Source organism: Myxocyprinus asiaticus, chromosome 29 (genome assembly GCF_019703515.2).
Source record: "Myxocyprinus asiaticus isolate MX2 ecotype Aquarium Trade chromosome 29, UBuf_Myxa_2, whole genome shotgun sequence".
NCBI classification, from domain to species: domain Eukaryota; kingdom Metazoa; phylum Chordata; class Actinopteri; order Cypriniformes; family Catostomidae; genus Myxocyprinus; species Myxocyprinus asiaticus.
In genome coordinates, this window is record NC_059372.1 from 8,240,855 (window position 1) to 8,260,684 (window position 19,830).

At 38.5% G+C, this 19,830-nt stretch overlaps 1 protein-coding gene across 1 annotated transcript; it reads left to right on the plus strand.

The window, feature by feature from the left end:
- Window positions 1–2,243: 2,243 nt before the first annotated feature.
- Window positions 2,244–5,751, plus strand: LOC127420550 (terminal nucleotidyltransferase 5A-like). Its single transcript, XM_051662924.1, has 2 exons — window positions 2,244–2,802; window positions 4,385–5,751. Exons 1-2 carry the CDS (start codon window positions 2,401–2,403, stop codon window positions 5,165–5,167), a joined length of 1,185 nt encoding a protein of 394 aa, XP_051518884.1. The 5' UTR covers window positions 2,244–2,400; the 3' UTR covers window positions 5,168–5,751.
- Window positions 5,752–19,830: the final 14,079 nt, after the last annotated feature.

A 19,830-nucleotide genomic window follows, 5' to 3' on the forward strand; every position in this document is an offset into this window, starting at 1 on the left:
AAGACACTTTTCTAATTTTCCTCTTCTCTTACACACACACACACACACACACACACACACACACACCTGCACTGGAGTACTGTACGTTCAGGAGTCATGGTGTAGGGGGTAATCTAGAAGTAATCCTACTTTATTGGCTGTTACCGCTGTGACGCAGGTCTACTCGCCCTGATAGATGCTGGGTGACATCTAGCCTGACCTGACATTATGAAAATTAATTTACACACACTTACACTCAGTTAGTAACTCACACATACTCATGTACATATAGCCGTCTAAACAGGAATTTCCTCTTGGCTTCTGCTTTTTGTAATTAAGCTCATTATAATCACTGCACACTTACCCTGACAGAGACCCTAAGCCTAGAATAAAACGTGTGGTATTTTTAGGACTGAAAAAAAGATTTATTTCATGTCCTTATGATCCACATTTTTTTTCTTTAATTTTTTCGGATTTAATTAGCTTTTTAGGCAATTTTCAGCTAATTTGTTCCCAAAGCATATAGCTAAGATTTATGTTAGTGGTCGACCGGTATGTGTTTTCAGTGGCACATTCTTACACTTTTACCATCTTGAAAATGTGATTACATTCTTGCTTTTTGTTGACTGAGATGGATTCCCTTCTTCTGTCCCAAGATGCTTCAATGCTTGCAAACTGCTCACCTCTGTACTCACCTGCCAAAAGTAGGTACAACTCAATCAGACCTCCTTTTTTTTTTTCTCTAGAGGGCAGCATTGGTATTCAATGCTAACTGCAAGGCAGAGAATATGCTTTTTTGTTACTTTAAAATAGGATCATATGTCTTTTTTTTCCCTCACAGTAATGCGCTTTAGAAATTATCTTAGACAACAGTCTAAGGCCACTAGTGAAAATTCTTTTATTAAGCATTTTTTTCTGATTTTACATTAACATTGTAAAATTATAATATCAGCACAACAATTTGAGTGAAAACATCATTTTTAAGTTTGTGTAAAACATGATGGTCCATGCATCCCAGCATGAAATGAGAATGTTCCAAAGAGCCCCTTCGAACAAAAGAGTTACCATGGTCAGTGTCACACATTTGCGACCTAAAATAGTAAGCAGAATATTCAATTCTTACTCATTTTGCCTATTAACGTTATTTTGTTTTACATTTCCTGAATCTTTCTGTTAATTCCCAGGTTTACACTTTATTTTAAATCACAGCTTGTCAATGAGCAAGCAGTGCAGAATCTTAAAGAATCTTTCTTATTCATTTTACATGCTTCTTTGTCTTTTATGTTTTAAAAAGAAAAACATATATTGAGCTTTCCTTGTTTAAAGTAGATTTTGAATTCCAGATTTTCATTGTATTCTTTGGGAAACGATAAATAAAGATTTTAAAATCTTAAATATATTTGCAAACCTTAAGGAAAATTTTATTGTACATAAACATGCATATCTTGTTTATACAGCATAGACAGCTACTGTTTATAACGTGTGTGATCCGCGCTTGTTTGGATTGGTGTGCGCACCTGTCACTCAGGTTCACCGTCACTCGTGCTTTAGTTTAAGGGTTAATCTGCAAGCATCTTCACTGTCTGTAACCGAGATGACACGAGCAACTAGCGGTTTCCACGAAACAGCAGCTCACAATGTGATGATACGGGTAAGTACTTCATTTACACATACAGATATGATTATTTTTTGTATTTCAAAAGAGTTTGCACGTATATCTGCATTGATTATTTCTTGTTGTGCATCATTATTCATTCAGTGCGCACTTTAAAGGAATTATACTAAAGGGCATGTAACTTCTTGTTTTATTATTGTTTCAGAATAATACAAGATGTAAATACTAAAAGCGTCCCGGTCGCTTCTTCTATCTGATATTCACATTCTTGGAAAAGCATGCCTCTCGGTTTTATTTGAGTATTTTGTTCGGACCTAAAACTCATCGCCATGCAGCAGTCAGACGCCGGATCCTGACTCTCACGGCCCCCCGAGAGCCGTGAGAACTCGCATCCAACGCCCTCTCCGCGAACTTCAGCGCTTTGTGCAAACGGGACATCTGGCAAGCTTTTACGCATAGTGGTGAGGCTCAACAGCGGCGCGCTACATGCAATGCATATGCACAGCCGTGCATATAGTCTCAACTAACTAAATTGTGTATATATATATATATATATATATATATATATATATATATATATATATATATATATATATATATATATTTTTTTTTTTTTTTTTTTTTTTTTTTTTTTCTAGTATTATGTAATGAATTTATGACATTTTATATGTAATGTTGCCACTGGATTGGACGCCACTGCAAGTTCCTCATTTCATATAACATGGCCAAAGTAATCTAAGATTGGAGAGCAGAGTCTAGAACTGTAAAAAAAAAAAAAAAAAAAAAAAGGTCTCTAATCAATCACCATGGACGAGCATTTGAATAACAGTGACTACAGTAACCTGAGCGTGCTGAACTGGGAGCAGGTGAAGCGTCTAGACGCCATCCTAACCGAATCCATCCCCATTCACGGGAAATGGAATTTCCCAACATTGGAAATGAAGCCTCGGGATATCGTCAACGTGGTGCGTTGTCGCATGGAAGAGTGCAAAATCCATGTTCGGGAGGTTCGGCTGAACGGTTCCGCGGCCAGCCACGTTCTTCACGAGGAGAGCGGATTGGGCTACAAGGACCTGGACCTCATATTTTGCGCTGATCTGAAAGGAGAAGTTGAGTTTCAGACCGTCAAGGATATTGTTCTCGATTCCCTCTTGGATTTCTTGCCTGAAGGCGTGAATAAAGAGAAAATAACTCCGTTGACATTAAAGGTAAGGCTTAAAATTTAGCACATCACTTCACCTCAGTTACTTAAATCTGCTTTTTATAGTGTTTAAAGATCTGCAAGGCTCTAGTTGATCTGCAATGGTTGATTCATCAACTATCACCACTGTGCCCTTCAGCAATGTGCTTAACCTCAGTTTACTCCATTAGGACTGTCTGTGTGTAGTGTCTCTTGTGAGAAGAGAAAGTCAGCTAAATGACTTGTCATTCATTAAAAATAATGGGTAACCCATGACATCCTGTAATTTGACATTGACTGGACCTAGATGTGCCCTGGTAAGTGTGTATTAGATTTAAGCTTGCCCTAGAAAGTTTGTATTAGATTTAAGCTGCAATAAGATAAGCACACTGGTAGTAAAAACGTTGGTTTCTTATACTACAAAGAGGATTTCTCTAAACCAATTTACGATGGATCTGCTTTCACCTACCTCTTCTCTGTGTATGCAAAGGCAGACAGAATTTTCCTGTGTGCAAATTAGGCAGATACCATTCAAAACTGCACCTTCTATGGCTATAGTCATGTCATGCTTTTCATATATAATCAGACAATTCAGAATAATCACCGTTTAGCCACAACATTAAATCCACTTTCCTAATATTGTTTAGGTCCCCCTTGTGCCACCAAAACAGCACCAACCCGCATCTCAGAATAGCATTCTGAGATGTTATTCATCTCACCACAATTGTACAGAGCGGTTATCTGAGTTACAGTAGACTTTGTCAGTTCGGACCAGTCTGGCCATTCTCTGTTGACCTCTCTCATCAACAAGGCATTTCCGTCCACAGTACCGCTGCTCACTGGATGTTTTTTTGTTTTTGGCACCATTCTGAGTAAATTCTAAAGACTGTTGTGTGCGAAAATCCCAGGAGATCAGCAGTTACAGAAATACTCAAACCAGCCCATCTGGCACCAACAATCATGCCACACTCCAAATCACTGAGATCACATTTTTTTTTCCCATTCTGATGGTTGATGTGAACATTAACTGAATCTCCTGACCCATATCTGTGTGATTTTATGCACTGCTGCCACACAATTGGCTGATTAGATAATCACATGGATGATTGTAGGCTGGTTTGAGTATTTCTTTAACTGCTGATCTCCTGGGATTTTCACACATTCTAGTCTCTAGAATTTACTCTGAATGGTGCCAAAAACAAAAAACATCCAGTGAGGGGCAGTTCTGCAGATGGAAATGTCTTGTTGATGAGAGAGGTCAACAGAGAATGGCCAGACTGGTCCGATGTGGGTTGGCGCTGTTTTGGTGGCACAAGGGGGACCTACACAATATTAGGCAGGAGGTTTTAATGTTGTGGCTGATAGGTGTATATGCAAAGTGACTTTACAAGACATTATGACAGAATCATTAATGTGTAATCTTCTTTCCTATTGAGGAAATGGTTAATGTAGTGCTAAATATTGACACATTTCAGTTTAATTGCCCATACCTCTCTCTCTCTTTCAACATAACTCAATTTTCATTGTATGAAACTTTTTCTTGGTCTTTTCCACATTACTGCCAATCTCAAAACCCTCCTCCAAATCCCTCTTGCTTTCTCTTTCCTCAGGAAGCATATGTGCAGAAAATGGTGAAAGTATGCAACGATTCAGACCGCTGGAGTTTAATCTCACTCTCCAACAACAGTGGCAAGAACGTCGAGTTGAAGTTTGTGGATTCCCTGCGGCGTCAGTTTGAGTTCAGCGTGGATTCTTTCCAGATCCGCCTGGACTCCCTCCTCCTCTTTTACGAGTGCTCAGAGAACCCAATGGCGGAGACGTTCCACCCCTCCATCGTTGGCGAGAGCGTTTACGGTGACTTCAGCATTGCTTTGGATCACCTGCAGCGGAAATTGATCTGTACGCGAAATCCAGAAGAGATCCGTGGTGGTGGATTGCTGAAATACTGCCACCTGTTGGTACGAGGTTTCCATGCAGCTTCCGAAGTCGAGATGAAACTTCTTGAACGCTACATGTGCTCGCGGTTCTTCATCGACTTCTCGGATGTGGCGGAACAAAGGCGCAAACTAGAGTCATATCTGCAGAATCACTTTGTAGGACTTGAGGACCGAAAATACGAGTATTTGACCACGCTGCACAGTGTCGTCAATGAAAGTACGGTGTGCCTGATGGGACATGAAAGACGACAGACTCTGAGCCTCATCACCATGTTGGCAGTACGTGTTCTGGCAGAGCAGAATGTGATTCCCAATGTAGCCAACGTTACTTGCTTTTACCAGCCTGCGCCGTACATTGCTGATGGCAACTTTAGCAATTATTACATTGCTCAGGTGCAGCCAGTCTACGCTTGCCAGCCCAACCACACCTTTTCGCCATGGTTGCCCTGCAATTGAGCAGTCCAACTATAAAACTCTTGGTTTTAAAACGGACCACTTGTGGACCACTTCTTGCTGGAAGAAGGCAATTCCTTGAGAAGTGTTTATTTGCGCGCTTTACAGTGTGTTGTTCATGAAAACCCTGAAAAACCCTAAGACTTTGCCAATCGGTTGTTTCCTGTTTGCTGCAAGGGAAAGCTACCAGAGTACCGGATGAGAGGCGTGAGAAATGGAGGGAGAGTGAGGTCACTTGGATTTGTTCCCATGGGGCTGCACGTTCTACCAAGGCTTTACATGGCTCCATTACAGGCCTAAAGAAGCACAATGCTGGCTTAGCAATGTGGACACTTACCAACTCTAGACTCTTACCTCTTCAAAGAGCATCTGAGTCAATGCAGTAACACAAGGACACAAGAGTGACTGACTTTGTGCATGTTCACGTCCATATGTGTGTGGTAGACATACTTGAAGTCTCAAAGAGATTAAACCTGTCAATTGTGTTGAAAGGGCAGATAGATTAGCCAATAAAAGGCATTTGTTGATGCTAATTATTCTTGTTATCAGACTGAAAAGAACTGAATTCAATGGACTGGATACCTTTTCTCAAGCCAAGGATATTCTCATAGATACCAGATACCCAAAAGAGTTGTACCATTTTCTAATCTTTTTCAATCGAGTGCCTTAAATTGAAAAATGAAAGACATCTGTGTTTGTTACAGTATATGTGTGCTAAACTGTATGCTTGATATTCACAGTCTTCAACAAGTCAGTTTAATCGTGGAAGATAACATATACCCATGTGTTTCAGAGGGTACTGTAGTTTCAGATGACAACTGCAACACCTATATATATATATATATATATATATATATATATATATATATATATATATTAATTTGGTGCACAAATAATGATAATTATGGGGTTTACACTGTATTAAAGTGTTCAGTAGATCTATTTCCTTTCATGGCTCCAGCAAGAGTTGTATATCTGAGTTTTTCACAGCTTCTTGCCTCATTTGAACTGACCTCTATGTATTGTTGGCTCAGTACTGGCTTAGCTCAGATTAAAATGTCCAGGGGCAATGCCAATACATCTAAAGAAGAGAAGTAAAACAGGTCAACACTAAACAGGAAGAGAATTAATGAAAGTTGTTTAAGTCCAAATTGTTGTGGTTACATCCAGGCTACAACCTGGCATCTAATTATCACACAGCCACCAAACCCAGAGATTATACCTTTAACACAAATGACCTGCATAACCTGAGGAATTAAGACCAGCATAGACACAGTACTGAGAACCAGTAGAAGATAAACCAAAGATTATTTATTCTTGATATTACTCAAGATTGTGAAGCAACAATACTTGACATTGTGAAAGATGTTCAACAACCCCCCATTTGTATTACATTTCCATAGTCTAGATCTGAGAGCTCTGATATACCAGAGTAACATTTTATTGCTAAGATGTTGCTGTTTCATAGCTCAGTAGATTTCATTGAGGCATTAGCTTCATCTCAGATGTTTCTCCTAATATTCCTGGAGTGAAATAAAAAATGAGACAGGTGTTGACATACAGTGAAGGTACAGAGCTATAACATCAATGTGGAGCTCATAGCTCAGATCATTTGAGAAATGTTTAAGTTTGTATTGAGATTTCGGAATTTTGATTGCATACTTTGGTATCTTGGCAAATTTGATCTCAGTTTGCAACATCCTTGAGATATCTGCTGAGCCTCTAGTGGAGACAAATGATAGATTACTAGAGTCTTTTTTTCTCAGGAGAAACATCTAAGAACAGGACACTTAAGCAAAGGTCTCCATTTGTTCTCCATTTGCTCTCATTGCTGTCTGGAAGAGTCAACTGATATAAAGAGATCTCATTTGTGATTTTTCCTTGTTGTGAATGTTGGAGGTACTCATAAGTTCCCTCAAACTGATCTTAAATAGATGGACACTTTCCTCTCATATGCTCACTCACTCACATGTGATCTTATCTCTTATTTTTCTACTGATTGATTCTTCTATTTTTGTACAGTGATGTTTGTGCTAAGTTCACGATTAGGACTTTATTCTAATGCTGTGAAGAGTACAGTTGTGTTTTATGAGTTGAAAGGATGCCTGACCAAGCATTAGTGCAGTAAATTGACACCAAATATTGGTGTAAATTTTTATTGTGCGCTGTTATGGCATCCAGCAAAAGCATGGTATACGGCTGGGTGCTCAAGTGTGAATGTGTTATCTTTGTCTGTTAATGTTTGTTTTAACTTCTAAGTTAAATTTGTATGTGAGTTCAGATGTGGAAGTCTGAGCTCACTGAACTGTCCATTCAATGCATCATGTACTTCAAACATGAATAACTCATTAAATGGTGATTAAAAAAATCACAATGGCTCAATCATATCTCATGTTTTTGTTTGCTACAATCTTTTGTTGTTGGCCCATAGATTATCTCTTCCTCTTTTGTGGTTTAAAAAAAGACGGATCACTGCCACAATTACGCAATACGCAACATGCTTCACAACTCGCTTTTGGTGGCCCTCCATGGACATTTCACCCAGAAAATGGAGCTTACACGTGCTCATATGGCCAACAACACTTACCGCTTTGGCCACTATGGGCAGTGTTTCAGATTTTGGTAAGCATAGACTTATTTTAGCTAAAGAAAACCTACTGTTTCTGATTTCACTATGATTGGCTTAAGGAACAACCAATCTACCTGTTTAACGATTTCTATATGGAATCTTGTTATGTATAATGTACTTTGGCAACTCGACATTCCTCAGCAGACCTGTAAATGTTGGCTAAGCAGCCCACAGTGCAAGTAGATTTATTACAGTCTGCGTCATGTTGGCGTAGACAGGATATCGCTCCAGCTGTCCCTAAGTCTCCCTCATTTACTTTCCCTCCTTTATACTTGATCATTAGACATTGACACAATAGTAACTTAGACCAGGGTAGCAGTCTTTTGGATATTTGTAATTCCTTAGAAATAGTCTCTCAAACTTTTCATTTCTCTCAATTTTAATCTTTCTCCCACTGTCCCCGTTTCCACTGTGAGCAGTGCGAGACAACCCCATTAATGGCTCTTAAAGAGATAGTTCAGTACAAAATGTAAAAATGATCTGATCATTTCCTCACCCTCATGTTGTCCTAACCAGTATGACTATTATTTGTTTCATGGAACACAAAAGATGTTAGGCATAACGTTAGCCTCACATTTACTTTCATTGCACCTTTTCCATACAATTAAAGCGAATGGTGACTAAGGCCGTCATTTCCAAACATTCTGCCTAACATCTCATGTTGTGTTCCATGGAAGAAAAAAGTCAAGGCAAGGAAAGTTTATTCATACACAATTCAAAGTGCTTTACATAAAGAAAATACAAGATACATAAAAATCAATTTTAAAACCAATTAAGAACAATAGGAGAGGATGAGTAAATTATGACAGAACTTTCATTTTTAGGTGAACTATTCCTTTAAAGGTATGTTCTGGGTTAGGTGAAAGTTAAGCTTAATTGACAGCTTTTGTAGCATTATGTTGATTGCAATAGAATATAATTTGCACTCATCCCTTGTTAATTTAAAAAATTCACAGTTACAGTAAGGCACTTACTATGGAAGTGAATGGGGCCAGTCTATAAATGTTAAAATACTCACTGTTTCAAAAGTAGAGCCAGAAGACCTAAACGTTATAAATGTTACAATGATTTTAGTGTGATACATTTGCTTACAGGGCTTACCAGTGTTACAGTGTCTCACTGTAACTTCCATTTTTGTTTTTATTATTATTATTATTACATAAACAAACATTTATATATATGTAAATATAAACAAAATATTTTTTTTGTGGTGACCAACATAAAGCCACAAATGCTGTTGATTTAGCTTAACTTGTATTGAACCTGGAAATGTAAGCACAGCGTAGTTCTAGCGGGAAGACTAGCAGCTGTACGTCGCACCATTAGCTAGGTAACTCCTGGCCAATCACATGTAAGCCATTGCTTTATAAATCTGCTCACAATCTATCACATTGCTGTTTCAGTGTGCTAACGTGGCAACCTCCACCACCCCACCACTACCAGTTGAGTCCCATCCTGCACAGTGGTAGGCTCCTCGCCCCTGCCTCCTATCTCTGGCAGGATATGACGGTTCAGAGTACAACTTCTTCAGACCGCCAGACGGGGCTTACGCCAAAAGATTACATTTCTGTTTTATATTCATCAAATAAATGCCATCTTAAATTTCACTCAAGTCTACAAGTCTTCCTGATAGAACATTCCTTTTCCAATAAATAGCATGTTCCAATTAATTTGAGATTTTATAACTATTTATCTTTATGACTTTAAGTAATCCTGAATTTTAGACAGCAAACTCCCAAGTATTTTCTCTCAAAAGAGACCACAACTGTGCCAGAACTGTAACCATTAAGGTTAGGATATAGAATATCTTGGGTTTGTGTTCAAACGGTGAAGTTTCAGAATCAGAATCAGAATCAGAATGAGCTTTATTGCCAAGTATGCTTACACATACAAGGAATTGTCTTGGTGACAGGGGCTTCCAGTACACAACAATACAAAAACAGCAACAAGACTTTTAAAAAATAATTACAATTGAATAAAAAATAGATAAATATTGAAAAGAAAAAAGTATATATAGAACACACAATAGACAATATATACATATATACATACATATACATTATATATATATATATATATATATATATATGTATATATTCATATATGTGTATATATGTGTATATGTGTGTATGTGTATATATATATATATATATATATATATATATATATATATATATATACACACATACACACATATACACATATATACACATATATGAATATATACATACATATACATACATACACACACACACACACACACACACACACACACACACACACACACACATACACATACGTAGTGCAAATCTAAATACAAATCGGTTATATACAGTGCAAGGGAATGTAATGGCAGAAGAGGTAGGATGTGTTGGATAATATAAAAAGACTAAGCTGTGTATTGCACATTAATTATTGCTCAAAGGGGCAGTTTTAACTGTTCATGAGATGGATAGCCTGACGGTTCTGGTGCTCAGAGCTCTGAAGCGTCGGCCAGAAGGCAACAGTTCCAAAAGGTAGTGGGCAGGGTGAGTGGGGTCCAGAGTGATTTTTCCAGCATTTTTCCACACTCTGGAAGTGTATAGTTCTTGAAGGGGGGGCAGGGGGCAACCAATAATTCTCTCAGCAGTCCAAACTGTCCTTTGTAGTCTTCTGATATCTGATTTCGTAGCTGAACTAAACTAGACAGTTACTGAAGTGCAGAGGACAGACTCAATGACCGCCGAGTAGAACTGTATCAGCAGCGCCTGTGGCAGGTTGAACCTAAACTGGCGAAGGAAGTACAACCTCTGCTGGGCCTTTTTCGCAATGGAGTCAATGTGGGTCTCCCACTTCAGGTCCTGTAAGATGCCAGTGCCCAGGAACCTGAATGACTCCACTGCTGCCACAGTGCTGTTTAGAATGGTGAGGGGGGGACAGTGTTGGTGTGTTCCTCCTAAAGTCCACTATCATCTCCACTGTTCTGAGCATGTTCAGCTCCAGGTTGTTTTGACTGCACCAGATAGCCAGCTGTTTAACCTCCCTTCTGTATGCAGACTCATCGTCATCTCGGATGAGGCCGATGATAGTGGTGTCGTCTGCAAACTTCAGGAGCTTGACAGAGGGGTCCTTGGCGATGCAGTCGTTGGTGTAGAGGGAGAAGAGTAGTGGGGAGAGCACACATCCCTGGGGGGCACCAGTGCTGATTGTACATTTGCTGGAAGTGAATTTCCCCTGTCTCACAAGCTGCTGCCTGTCTGTCAGAAAGCTGGTAATCCACTGACAGATAGACGTGGGAACAGAGAGTTGGTGTAATTTAGTCTGGAGAATAGCTGGGATGATGGTGTTGAAAGCCGAACTGAAGTCGACAAAAAGGATCCTTGCATATGTCCCTGGTCTGTCCAGATGTTGCAGGATATGATGCAGTCCCATGTTGACTGCATCATCCACAGACCTGTTTGCTCGATAAGCAAATTGAAGGGGATCTAGGAAGGGTCCAGTGATGTCCTTCAGGTGGGCCAACACCAGTCTCTCAAATGACTTTATGACCACATACGTCAGGGCGACAGGTCTGTAGTCATTAAGTCCTGTGATTTTTTATTTTTTTTTTTGGGATGGGGATGATAGTGGAACATTTGAAGCAGCATGGGACTTCACACTGCTCCAGTGATCTATTGGAGATCTGTGTGAAGATGGGGCCAGCTGGTTAGCACAGGATCTAAGACATGCAGGTGAAATGCCATCTGGGCCCTGTGCTTTCATTATCCTTTGTTTTTGAAAGATGTGACTCACATCATCTTCACAGATCATAAGTGCAGGTTGAGTAGCAGAAGGGGGGAGGAGGGAAGTTGCAGTAGGTGTTGGTGTTTGTGTGAAGTGAAGGTCAGAGTGGGTGTGGGGTGTGAGATTGGGCCTTTCAAATCTGCAGTAGAACACATTCAGGTCGTCAGCCATTTGTTGGTTCCCTACAGGGTTGGGGGTAGGAGTCCTGTAATTCATAAGTTGTTTCATGCCACTCCACACTGATGCAGTTTTGCTATGATTACAAAAACCTTCTGCTGTCATTATAACAAATTCAAAGTTAATTTATCTCACGATAGGCCTTGAAGCTTGGAAAAGTAAAAGATGGGACTGTTCATGTCACGACATGGCCTCATTCAGACAAAGTATTTATATTCCATCTGCTTATGTTAAATTTGCATTTAAGAAGCTCTCTAACTTCCTAATACACTTGATCTTATAAAGCAAGAAAATAAGTATGATTCTTACTCCAGATGGTTGCAGGATGAGTCATTTGTCAAAGAAATGCTGCTTGTTGTTGCTAGAGTTCTGCACCTCAACTGGTGCAAGTATGGTGCTTACAACAACAAGGTCACGTTTTTTTTATTTTTTTTACTTACATTGAACATACATAATTGTATATACAGTACCTTGAATGCTCTGAAAGTCACATTGGACATACAACAATGCGTAAATGTAAATGGTACGTCTTAGCTTTGCATAGCAATGTAGCATTGAGAACTAACTGAGCTTATTCCTGCAGCCATGGGAGCTTTCATAGTTTAGCGTCCACACTTTTGTGTATGTGCGCTAATTAGCTTGCCATCAGTGCCTGAGTGGACAATAAATTGGGACTGAGGGTGTGTTGGGGGCTGGGTAGGGCTAAAGTTAGTTTCTCGTTAAGTGGCACTTCAAATATACTATATTTAGCGCTCCATGAGAGGGAAATTAACCCATCTCCCCTAATCTGATTAAACGCTTAATAACCATGTGCTCAACAGTCTAGGGTAGTTACAGCCCTTGGGTTTATGAAACACATATGCCCAGATAAGAGCGCCCTTCCTTACCAGGTCAGTGTGCTCTGAATTTTGTCAAGATGGAGTAGTGGATGGATACAGAAAAAGTGTAACAATAATAGGAGAAAGAACGAGAAAGATAAATTGAGAAAGAAAGAATAGTTCTTTGCCACTCAAGTTTTCGCTTCCTTCTCAAGCCTTGAGACAAAGTGCACAAAAGCTTGTTGTACTAAGCAGAGATGTTGCACAATTCCCACACTGACCTAGCCTCAAGCTAACCATGTGACATGCTAATTATTCAGACGATTTGTGTTTTACTTATTCATTTGTGCCATTTGTATGCAGTTCCTCTTGCTAAGCAATCCCTTCCTTTCAAGACTTACTTTAAAGCACTTCATGTTCTATTTTGAGAATTGAAACCAACACTCTCAGGTCTGCTTTATGCATGCTAGAGTGCCTCCTCCTTGTGAAAAAAAGGATGTATTGCATGCTGAATGAGCTGTGAAAAATACAGTACCTAAGCTGTTTTGCAACATAGCAACCCATGAAGAGATAAATATATTTAAATCAAATCCTTCTGTGAGAATTACAAGGTACAATGAGTGATGAGTAATGTTAAACATTTGTATGTATTTGCAAAACTGGTACAGGCTGATCAGAAATGTGCTATGTGGTTTGACTCATGGTTTACAGAACTGGTTTTGGGCATGCCAGCCTAGAACTGAATCACCTTCAGTCCACATATCAGAAGGTTTTTTCCTATTTTAGCTTTGACTTGGGATCCTGAAATGCATTTTTAGTTTTTGATTAAAAAAAATCTTCATAATTCAAAAACAGACACAGAGGTCAATGTGACAATATAATCCAAAATTCAAGGTAGGGGAGAGTGGGGTAAGATAAGCCTGTGGGTAAGTTGACCGACCCCATGTATCTAGGCAACTGTACATATTTTTTTGTCATATGACCTAGTAAGCAGAAAGTATCCATAATTTCCATCTGGCTGCGAAGAGGAGAAGCACATGGGAAAAGAGGTAAGTATGTTTTTAAGCAATTTTTTTCTTCTTTTTTTTTGCTGGCCAAAGATTTTTTTTACATTTGAGGTTTACTGATTGTTGTGCCAAAGCAAATTTATTTAGGTAAAAAATGACGTACAGGTATCATGCATAATGATGTATATCCAGTGTATAAATACCCATGATTAGCACAATATTAGCCCTGAAGTACCTAGCTAGGTGCTTTTTTCCAAAATCATCACTATGGGGCAAAATGAAACAAATAGTTTGGGGAAAGTTGAGCAGTTTGGGGAAAGTTGAGCCAGTGGTTTTTACTGATTTGTTTTTTCTTTTTTTTTTCTAATAACCAGCTGTTCTGTTTATGATGTGTTCAATTAAAAGAGGACCTAAAGCAATTTATTTATTTTTCACCAAAGTTTTTAGTCTAGCTGTAAGTTTGTATAAAAACAAATTTGCTACAATAACTGTCCTGTTTATAATGTTTATAATGTAAAGTTAAAAGAAGTCCTAAGGAGTGATATTTTTTATTTTTATTTTTTTCGGCAAAGACTTATTTTTACTGTAGGCTATGCTAAGTGATTGATCCAAATTGTTCTATCATTTACATGGAATAACAATCCTCAGTGTTAAAGGAAACAAGGGGAAATTATAATCAATAAATAAATAGATCACAGATGAAAAATTATAGATAAAAAATAATTTGTGGAATTTTATTTAATGTTTCACTGGAAAAATTCAATTGGTCATCTTACCCCCAGATAGCTCATCTTACCCACTAACCAGGAACAATTTATCCCTATCCTGAGCAAGTTCACCCAATTTTTTTTACATTTTTTTTTTTTAAAGGCCGTATGTTTGTGGCTTAATGTTACTAATGACTTATTTTTATAATATCAAGTGATCGCAGACAACTTGATATAAATGTAGCTCTATTCATTTTGCCTCTGTCAAAATCAGTCGCTGTCTGATTAAAAACACGGATCTCCAAACTAATTTTTCAAGAGCATGGAAAAACTATTTTTCTCATAAATAATCTTACAAGATACTTGTTAAACAGACAGCCTGATTTAAAATCTTTTCATTGGTCATTTCGATGCACAATTCAAATAGTAGGAAGAGGTCATTCTGCGCATTCGGTCTAAATTACCAAAAGTGGAGATACATGTTTTTCCATCGGACAGCGACGATATGTGAAAATTGGCTCATCTTACTCCACTCTCCCCTAAAGCAAGAGAGAATTCATAACAGTCATGGAAAATCATCATCTGGTACTTTTCCTTGTGAAACATGTTGACAATGAATCCAAACCAATATGTCTGGAATTCAGATGGGCTTGATTTCTAGAAAACAAACAAACAGTTTACAGCAGAGTTGATTCTTCAATTATTACATTTAGTCCCCCCAATCCTGAATATGTTAATATGTCCTTGGTTTACAGGGCAGGGACAAGTTGCATCATGTTGTTTATTAGTCATACAATATTCTGTTAAACTTGGACTTTGGTTTTCTTTTTCTTTCTTTTTTTTTTACAACCAGATAACAAAATGTGACATGTTGAATGAATTTCATGTGAGTCTTGCAACAAGAAAAATGTGTTTTGTCTTATTACAACATATTGTATTCATTTAGCTTACATATTATCTTAGTGAGCTAGAGTTACACTTGTATTTCAAAGTAACAAAAGTTGACAATGAAATATGATGCCAGAATGGTCACATGAATGTGTGTCTTTTCATGCATTACAAATTGTAGTACTGTGTCAAAGGCCCGAAACATACTCTGTGCAAGTATATGAATGCGGACACTTCTAGCTATCCAAACTCAAATTCAAGCATAGTTGCATTTTCAAAATGTGTCAAGAGCACAATTCATAATGTGACGGAAGTATGCACTGCATTCTCAGTGTTGCCACAAGGGGCGCTGTAGTAGGCATATTCACACTAAGCGTCTTTTCTAACCAGGTGTGTTATTATTCAGGTAAGTTGCTATTAACTTTCTTCCACCATGACAGTAGTTGACTTGAAAGAGAAAACTCAAGCGGACAGTTCACACTAATGTCCACCACAGCGCACCTTACGGCAACTTTGAGAATGCAACACATTATTTGCTTTGTGTTATTATGTATTGCAGTCTGACACATTTGGTAACGCAATGATTCATGAAATCATGCTGATGTAGCTAGAAGCGTTTGCGTTCAAGAACTTGCGTAGTGTGTGTTTCGGCCTTAACACAATAATGCCAAAATATGGACCACGTGTTTCCATTGTGTTGGTCAAGTATTCCCGTCTTCATTTGTCTCCTTGCGTAGAGTATGTTTCTTGCTAAACCATGACATATCTTTTTGTACTACTACATGTTTACTTACAAGACTGTTATGTCTCGCACATATCCATATATGGCAAAAACATTTATAAGTCATGTTTATAGAAAAATATATCAGTGATGTAAACCATGAAAACTAGACATTCTGATTTGTTTTGTCTACACTGAGTGTTTGTCCCTCTGGTCCCCTTCTTTTTTTACAGAGATGCTGTTTTTTTGTATTTCTGTGGCCGTGAGACAGTGACCTCTGACTTGTTACCGGTCTTGTCAGTTGAATTCTCACCAGGCCAATGAAGAAGCTTCTAGACAAGGATATCACTGTTTGTCTGAGAAAGAGAGAGAGAGATAGATAGATAGAGAGAGAGAGAGAGAGAGAGAGAGAGAGAGAGAGCGAGAGAGAGAGAGAGAGAGAGAGGGGAAAAAGAGGGGGAGTAGGGTTTCACAAAATCATAAACCCTTGAGCCAGCAACGATAATGCAATCTAAAGTTTAAAGCTCCAAAAACTTTAGCTGTCATTCAAACATCCTGTCCAAAAGTCTTTCAGGATAGTTATGTAAATATTATAAATCTTGAAACTCTGACCTTTTGTCTCGGTTCGCAAAACTAATTTAGCCATAGCTGCAGCTTTAGAAAGCCTTGCAAAACACCCAAACAAGTAGACGTTTTAATAAAAAAATAAATTAATAAGAATTAAGAGCGCATTAATTTTTATGCTGACTGGGCAATATAAATACAGACTGATGAAGGCCTTAAAAGAGAGTCAAATTTAATAAATGTAATAATAACACTAGCATACAACTCTTACTATTTCTGCAGTATATACTTAAGTATGCAAATTATCTACACTAACTGAACACTTTATTAGGAACACTATGGTGCTAATAAAGTACCCAGTGTGGTCTTCTGCTGTTGTAGGCCATCTGCCTCAAGGTTTGACGTGTTGTGCATTCTGAGATAAGACATAAGGTTCAACTTTTGTTGTTTTTAAATGTGCTTTATAAATAAAGTTGACTTGGCTTGAGATGATATTCTGCTCACTACAATTGTACAGAGTGGTTATCTGAGTTACCGTAGCCTTTCTGTCAGCTCGAACCAGTCTGACCATTCTCTGTTGACCTCTCTCATCACCAAGGTGTTTCCGTCCACAGAACTGCTGCTCACTGGATGTTTTTTGGCACCATTCTGCGTAAACTCTAGAGACTGTTGTGTGTGAAAATCCCAGGAGATCAGCAGTTACAGAAATACTCAAACCAGCCCATCTGGCACGAACAATCATGCCACGGTCCAAATCACTGAGATCACATTTTTTCCCGTTCTGATGGTTGATGTGAACATTAACTGAAGCTCCTGACCCATATCTGCATGATTGTATGCATTGCACTGATGCCACACGATTGGCTGATTAAATAATTGCATTAATAATTAGGTGTACAGGTGTTCCTAATAAAGTGCTTATTGAGTGTATATGCACTTAACACATGTATGACTTACAATGCACCTTCCTTTTCTAGTAAATCTGGATTTTTGAAATCGCTTTTTTGCCGCATTATTTGTCAAAATATCAGCCATGATTTCATAGTCTTTTTTCAAGTCAATATTTGATCAGACTGCCAAAAGTTAAGACATTTTAACAAAAAATCCATGCAGTCCATGCACTTCCATTTCACTTATATATATTTTTAAATTGTAGGCAGTATAATTGTAGGACAGTATACTGCAAAGTATTCAGTAAGTAGTGAGCTGGTATTCTGTATGCATAGAACATCTGGATGACCTACTACTGTGTATTTGCTAAAATGTGCAATATGTGCAGTAAGTATGGTAATGAGCTAGTATTTAATTTCAAACATAAGCCCACCAAAGATTAAAATAGGGTTTCTATCACGATTTCTCTGTGTTTCATTCGAATGCGAGTATTTTTGAGGTACGGTACTCGAGTTCCTTGCAATTCACTGCGGCATTTTAACTGTTTGCTGTTTTTATTTATCCTTTATCTAAAGAGCTCATCTTTATATACAGCAGTTCTCAACATTATTGTGACTTGTATGTTAAAGGATTAGTTCCATGCTCTTCAAGGGATAGTTTTTAGGCCAAAAACATACTTTACGCAAGTAGGTGAATGCATTCCCATGCGTTTGGTCAACACATTGACCACACTGTGGTGGTAACATACCTCAGTACTCAAGAGGGTGATAGAGTTACCTTCAAACTTTTGTGCCATAAAACTGGATGTGTTATTCAGGTACGTTGTTTTAAATATATTGACTTTGACTTATTTGCTCAGAAATATTCTCTTCAAACTGTTGCTCCGCCGTGACAGCAGGTGACTTGAAAGAGAAAACTCACCATAGAAGCTGACAGTTTACACTAATGTCCGCTAATAATGTTATACAGTTAATATTTTAATCATAAATAACATTTCAAATTACAAACGTCGATTTTTCAATGAATGCTTACATTATTTACTCACCCTCATGTCATCTAAGATGTGTATGACTTTCTTTCTTCTGCTGAACACAAACGAACATTTTTAGGAGAATATTTCAGCTCTGTAGGTCCATACAATGCAAGTGAATGGTGACCAAAAATTTGAAATTTCAAAATGCACATAAAAGCAGCATAAAAGTAATGCATATGACTCCAACCCCCACTTGCTCAACAACTTTTTGGCCAGCAATAGAAGTCACAAGTCACAGGTCTTACCATGTTCTAGTTCTGATCTGGGTGATAACGCTCTAATTTGTGTTTTTTTATAGATCATTTTCTTAGACAATGTCAAGAGAATTTTCTAAAATGCTGCTTCAAAAGCCTGCCAGATTACCACATTCATTCGATTCCTTTTTATGTGAGATGTAAGTTTAATTAGATACTTACATCTCACATTACACAAACACTCTTAACCTGAACTGTTAGCTGATGCACGGTGCTGGAATAGTCCACGAGGTTCCCGCTCAGCATCTTGAGTCCCGCCTTCATCGATTTGATTGGCTATCTCATATGATATTGACGAGCGGTGTTAGACTACTGAGCATGGTAAAAATGAAACTTTTTTAAACCATTATGTTATTCCTGCAACAACTTAATGTCAATTAGACAGCATTGCATAATGGACTACAGCAGAACAGCAACAAGAATATCAATTATTGGAAGGGACAATCTGGCCATGTCTGATTATTAGGGGAGACTTGTCCCCCTCAGAGTATATTGTGGTTACGGCCCTGCATTAATACACACTATTTTATGACAGAAAGTAATGGTCAAGGACATCTTCGAATAGTTCAGGCCTTCTAGATGTCGATGAATAATTTGTTTAAATGTAAATTTGTTGCCGGATCTGAAATAATTAAACTAACACGCAGAGAATAACACATTTCGATATAAAATGTTTAAGAAATGCAAACTTTTGGGGCCTGGGTAGCTCAGTGGTAAAAGACGCTGGCTGACCACCCCTGGAGTTCGCTAGTTCGCTAGTTCGAATCCCAGGGCATGCTGAGTGACTCCAGCCAGGTCTCCTAAGCAACCAAATTGGCCCGGTTGCTAGGGAGGGTAGAGTCACATGGGGTAACATCTTTGTGGTCGCTATAATGTGGTTTGTTCTCAGTGGGGCACGTGGTGAGTTGTGCATGGATGCTGTGGTGGATGGCGTGAAGCCTCCACACGCGCTATGTCTCCATGGCAACGCGCTCAACAAGCCATGTGATAAGATGCACAGGTTGATGGTCTCAGACGCCGAGGCAACTGGGATTCATCCTCCGCCACCCGGATTGAGGCGAATCACTACATGACCACAAGGACTTAAAAGCGCACTGGGAATTGGGCATTCCAAATTGGGTGAAAAAGGGGAAAATCCAAAAAAAAAAAGAAACGCAAACTTTTAAGTTGCTCTACTCACCAGTTGCTGCTCTCTGCGAAGTGAAGAAAAATGGC

Coding starts and splice junctions, on each gene's coding strand:
- LOC127420550 (XM_051662924.1), top strand. CDS start 2,401: ATGGACGAGCATTTGAATAACAGTGACTACAGTAACCTGAGCGTGCTG. Junction 2,803..4,384: donor TAACTCCGTTGACATTAAAG/GTAAGGCTTAAA, acceptor CTCTTTCCTCAG/GAAGCATATGTGCAGAAAAT.